Raw genomic sequence first — 6,000 nt, 5'->3', positions numbered from 1 at the left:
CCACTATGTTGCATAATTTCATTATGGAGCAGAATAATAATAATAAATTAGGCATCTTTGGGAGTCTTCTCTGCTCAACACCATCTGAATAAAAAAGATGCAGATTTCCAAATAAATAAAAAAATAAAGGAAAAGTCATGCACATGGTGGGCAAAAATAAACTCTTAATCAACAGTCTGGCATATCACGATGCTCAGGATGTGTTAACAGTAGCTCCTGGCAGGCTTGTACTCTGCATCCTTGTGCATGCCAGAGCCTGGCTACAAGACAGATCTTTATTGCTGTTATCCAGATCAAATCTAGCAAAGGTGTGCCCAACTCTGCTCCAAAGCTTTATTTAATATTCAAATACCTTAAGACATATGAAAGACAAATGAAACCCACTGAATTGCCAGGGACTGGGAAAAAGATAAAGAAAGGGGGAATGAAATCCCTGCTATGACAAAAGATAAAGAAAGGGGGAATGAAATCTCTGCTGTGACAAAGGACGTGTATATGAATCACTGTGGTGAGGTTTGGTGCTCTATCCACATTTTCATCCATTTTACACCAGTGGCAGTCTTCTCTGAGGAGGAGAGATGGTTTGCAATGCATTGTTCATAGAAATGTTCTCCCTAAACAAATCCTTCCTGTGGCTTTACTGCAGGTGTCAGTCAGGCATACCTAAATACATTTGCAAGATCTGTCCATACAGCAATAATTTCATAACCTGTGGATGCTGAGAACCAAGACAAAATAACAAGCACACTCCAGGCTGAATGAGGTTAACTAAGTTGCTTTTAGTTTATTAATTTTACATACATAGCCAGTTTTGGAAACACCATGTGGAGAGCCAGGACAAAGTGTAACAAAGTGGTATGAGAAAGAATTTCAATATGTAACGTGCCAGTGTACCTACTGTGTTTTATACATACTTTACATTGAAAACCAGATAAACTAGAGTTTTCCAGAGGAATTATACATTTTATTTTGAACTAGCAAATTTAGTTTATTAATATGTAAAAAAATAAATCTACAATAGCAACAGTGCAAACACATCAGAACTTGCATGGCATACAGAACACAAATGAATAAAAATTATTATACAAAGGGCCTCATGTTTCCTATGGTCCTGGCTGTGACATGTACAACAAACAACAGGGTGAGGAGTATACTGCAACATAAACACGAAGATGAGCTGCATATTACTGGCTCTGTCTTGTATGGTCTCTCTATTTCAGGAGGTAAAGCTGTCATGCCTTGGATCTGCAATTAAAATCATCAAAAAGGGTCAGAGTTTCTTCACAGAAGATTAGGAATCTCTGTTTTGCTCTCTAACTAGTTGGCTGCTTGCATCAAAATCTACGGTTAGCTTCATATTGAGGTTGTGATTCTTACTGTGGAGACCTCAAGCTCAGTAAAAATATTCATATATTCCATGCCAAATTATCAGCCAGTGTGCACACCTATTGTTCTCAGTTTGTGAACAGCTGTATGCACTGCCATCCTCACCAGTAAAGTAAGGTTAGGCTTTTGTTGGTTGATTTGTATGACCTTATTTTGTTTCATGGGGTTGTACGAGATGATAAGAAAGGAAGCTTACAGTGTTACAGCGCTATAGTGATATCGAATGGTATTTGAACCCATTCTTTTGTACCTACAAGGCTTATATTTGTATGTACAAGGCAGTTAACTGGGCACATATCTATTCCTATATATTTTCCATTTTTAACTTTTCCCTTAGAACTCAGTGTAATTTTTATGGGGTTTGACATAGCCACCTGCCTGTCCTGGCTTTGATATGAAATGGGAAAGATTTGGGTATACTGCTTGGTTATGCTTTTCCTAAATGCACTCCCTACTTACATAGTTTAATTCTTGAATTAAAGTAACACTGCCAAATATAGTATGCTGAAGAAAAGAAGTTCTGTGAAAAGCAGAACTATGAAAAGCCACTGAGCACAAACATTTCTGAAAGTTTGAATGCCCACGTATACAGCATGTGTTTGTCTTGGGGGGTTTCCATGTTGCAATTATCCTGCACTGCTGAAAAAAACCTCCAAATATTGACTTAATCTTAGCAAATGCAATACAAAACTAAAACTGACCAAGAGGCCATCCCTAGAGGAGGAGGAAGGTATTTTCAAGTCACTTCCTCTGTTTCAAGCTTTTTCTTTTTTGTAACAACGCACTGATTGTTTGTCTATTCAGTTTAAGTCTGTTCTTGATTTTGATGAGGATGGCCAATTAAATGTAATATCGCCCATGAGGGAAGGAAAAGGAAAGAGTCCTGATCTTAGCTTTGATGACTATGCCTTAGTCATTTGAAATAAGAAACTAATGATAAAAAGAAAGAACTAAGCACTCCCTGTTCCAGTGAGATCTCTCTTTGACTATGCTCTTTAAGTTGTGAGCATTGTTCTTTCATCCTGTAAGATAAAAGGGAACAGCATTTTCCAGAAAACATACCATTTAAAAAGTAAAGCCTATCCTCTCCTGATAAAATTTACATGTGTTTTCCATCTTTTTAACTTGTCCTCTGACAAATAATCAGGGAAAGAGTGGCTATGCAGTTGCTACTGGCAAGTAGTTGTAAAGGTCAAGAAGTTTTACCAAAAATAGTGAATAGTCATATGTAGTGTCAATCACTGCTTTTCATAGAAGGTCTGCAATAGGGCAATATAAAGAATAACTTTGATTAGTTATAGCTCATGGTATTTCATTCACATCCCACAGGCAGAACAGTCTGATCAATATTGGAAATACCTGAGAACACTGCTGCAGGAGGGGGAATTTCTCCACTGCCCTAAAAGCAGTGTGTGTCCAGGTAAGAGGCAAAATGGGCTGTTTTGGGGGAAGACCAGGGTGAAGCAAAGATCCCTTATTAGAAAACACTTCACCGGTAGTGTCTGCTATCAGCTCTATTAGGCTGGCTAAAAATCATATTAGGAGATTAAGCTGGTTCCATGATGCAATTTCCCCTTCTGACCAGAAAAATTAAAAAAAAAAGGAAAACTGAGTCTTGAATTTGGACTCTAAAGGAGTTCAAGGCACAATATATATTTTTCAGTGTCTCTTTCATGGATGATACTCTCATGAGCTACTATTTCTTTATAAATATGTATCAACACTAACGATGATAGTTTCTCCCAGAGGTTACTGTTAAAATACCAGTAGACATTTAGAACAAGTAGCAACTTACTGGACAACTATTTTTATCTTACAATTTATTAATCAAGAGGAATGAGGAAAGGAAAAGAACAGAAGCTAAAATCTTCCAAAGGAGGACACAGGAGACAGATAGTGCAAATGTATTTTTTTGGCCCACTACTGTAGACATCTCTAAGACACAAGACTAACAAAAAGTTAGAGATGTAGGGAGAGTACTCATATAACTTCAGACAGTGTAGAGGCTTGAGTTAAGAAGTTAGTTTCTTGAGATTTCCTTAGGCAGTTAATACCCCAGAGTGATTCAGAGGAGAAAACTGATTTAGGAATTCTGATTCATCCATTGAAAGACCCTAACCTGAGCTACTGACAATGCAGGGAGCCAAGGCAGACTCGCTTTCTAACTTGGGCACCTAGTCTGGATACATATGGTTGCTCTGATCAGTGTTCCCAATGCAATGGAAGACTCCATGCTCCCATTGCTGATCCCAAATGCTGATCGAAGTTCCAGCTTTTCTACTCTTTTTAATACATTTAGAACTTGAGTCAGGTGAAGACAATAAAAACATTCTCATCATTTGTTATTTCAGTTCTTAAGTGGCCATGTAAACTGTCTGAAGACATATAACCAGCTACTTATTCATACCCAATCAAGCACAGCAAATCCCATTTGTTTCATGTCATTGTTGCGTCATTTTTAACACTTAGAAAGCTCAGGTAGGAATAGACTTACCGACCATTCTGCATTATCTGTCTTTGAACATCTCACATTCACTGGTAGTTTAAGGACAAGTTCATTATAGGAGAGACCCTCTGATCTGGACCATTTGAACTTGTTCATTGCATCCATAAAAGACAGGTTTTTGTATTGCTTAGGACTCTTGATAATAAAAGGCCAAGTCCTGAAGAAAAATAAATAAATAAATAAATAGATAAAAAATAAATAGATAAATGAAATACCACCAAGTTGAAACCGATGAGGGAAAGCTTTTGGARAATCTACTCAGAAAAAGAAATGCACTATAAACTTATACAATTAAATGCAACTCACATTCTCAGCTAGTGAAAACTGATGTAGTTTCACTGACTCTAACAGACCTATGAAAATCTGTCCTCAGTTTAGGACCTGCTACCAGATGCTTTTAAAAGTGAAGGACATTTAAGAAAAAAATAACATTGCTGTTCTCTGATCTGCAAACTGAATACACAGGAAATCCAAAACAAATCTTCTATTGTGACTTTTCAACAAAAAAAAAAGACAAAAAGAAAAAGGCACACTCTCTGCTAGGCTTGGCAGACAGCGCTGTAAAGAAATATTTGCCATTAGAAAGCTTCTTCCGGATCCCTCTGCCTAGCTGTGGTCATAACTTGTATAATAGGCCAAAACTCAGCATAGCACCAAGGTTGCTCTAACATGTATCAGTCGGCAATGGTCCCAAAAGACCAAATGAGAATAACTGGAATGGAAAGCGTTCTGGACATTGCCTGTTGGCATGTCCCAGCACCCTGGCTGCAAAGGAACTTTTGGTAAAGGCTGGGACAGAAATCTGACAATTCTCCCACCTTTGGGAATCCCCATCAGGAACAAGTGGGGTCCAATCCTGCTCCCTCCCTGAGATGTGGAGGGGGAAGGAATGACATCTCCCGTCAGTCTCTTAACAAAGAAGAGGGTATAGAAACCAAAAAATGTATGAAGAAAACTTTTCCCATAAATCTTGCTTGCTTCTTGTTTGACTCTAGGAAAATGAATGGAAGACAGCATGATGAATATGGCAGGCTTTTAAAAACAGAAAGCCAATGTGCTAGTGCAAAAATGAATGTGATTAAAACTTTATTTAACTAACCTAATCAGTACTTTTGATGGGAGCATGAGTTCATCTTTTTGAAATACTTTAGACAGACCCTGTGTCATCCTGCAGTACAGTCACTCATTTGCTTTGGGTACAGTGCTGCCTATGACAAAGTTCAGCTCCATTCAATACTTATGCATGGGGGATATAATTTTAATCACACACTTATTTTATACTATTGTATCCCAATGTTTTTCATCTCAGCTCCTTATGATTTATACCACTGTCTGTGCCACCAGACTAAGGAAAATAAGAGTTTTAAGGTGAATCAACAGTGCCTTGATTCTGCTTCCAGTTTGCTTTCATGTGTAAGTCAAGAGTGAATTTAGAGAAGTCAGTGAAGTAATTCCAGTGCAAAACTGACACAAGAGAGATGAGTATCAGGTCACATATCCTTAGGCTGACAGAGCTTAATGAAACAAGAATTGTGGATTAGGTCATAAATACTAGAGGCATTAATAATCTCTTCCAATTACTATTCCATATGCAGCAGACAGTCTGCATACTTACTCTATTCAAAACATCTTTATTTCCTCAGGCCAAATGCACTTTTTTTTTCTTAAGTACAGTTATCATGAATGAACACTCAAGAGAGCATATATTTGTTAGAATATTTTCTTTCTAAGCTCAGAAAGACTCTTTTTGGTAGGACTAATATAGAAACTATGTTCTTCTAGTATTAAAAGAGGTTGTAAATAAAAATGGCATGAAAACTGAAGTAGGCATTGCGACTTTCTTCAAACTTTTCAGTCTCAGATACGGATTTCAGAATTAAGACCAGTAAGCTTGTATATCAAATCATTTTGCAATAATAGTTTTAAGAAGTTTTGTTAAGATTTACTGCATAAAGAGAACCAGATTTTAAAATTTAAATGTGATGACAGACTATTAGTCTATCAATCTATTGTATTTTAAAATCTTACTAGTGCCTTCATTTACGGCAACTAACTTCATAAATGTGATTTGCCTTTCACCATTAGTAATGTACTATCACAAAGAACTA

General features: G+C 37.1%; 1 protein-coding gene across 1 annotated transcript in view; it reads right to left on the bottom strand.

The window, feature by feature from the left end:
• Positions 1-1,080: 1,080 nt before the first annotated feature.
• Positions 1,081-6,000, bottom strand: part of MOXD1 (monooxygenase DBH like 1) — a gene marked incomplete at its 5' end in the record, with an annotated part of 50,369 nt that continues 45,449 nt past the window's right edge. The window contains 2 exons of the mRNA XM_026072810.1: positions 1,081-1,245; positions 3,881-4,049. Of these exons, the coding sequence (XP_025928595.1) occupies positions 1,081-1,245; positions 3,881-4,049 (334 nt within the window). The remainder of the gene's footprint in view (positions 1,246-3,880; positions 4,050-6,000) is intronic.

This window comes from Apteryx rowi, unplaced genomic scaffold (genome assembly GCF_003343035.1).
Source record: "Apteryx rowi isolate R43461 unplaced genomic scaffold, aptRow1 scaffold_351, whole genome shotgun sequence".
Classification (NCBI taxonomy): domain Eukaryota; kingdom Metazoa; phylum Chordata; class Aves; order Apterygiformes; family Apterygidae; genus Apteryx; species Apteryx rowi.
Note: the sequence above shows the minus strand (reverse complement) of the source record. Positions and strands in the feature narration are given on the sequence as shown.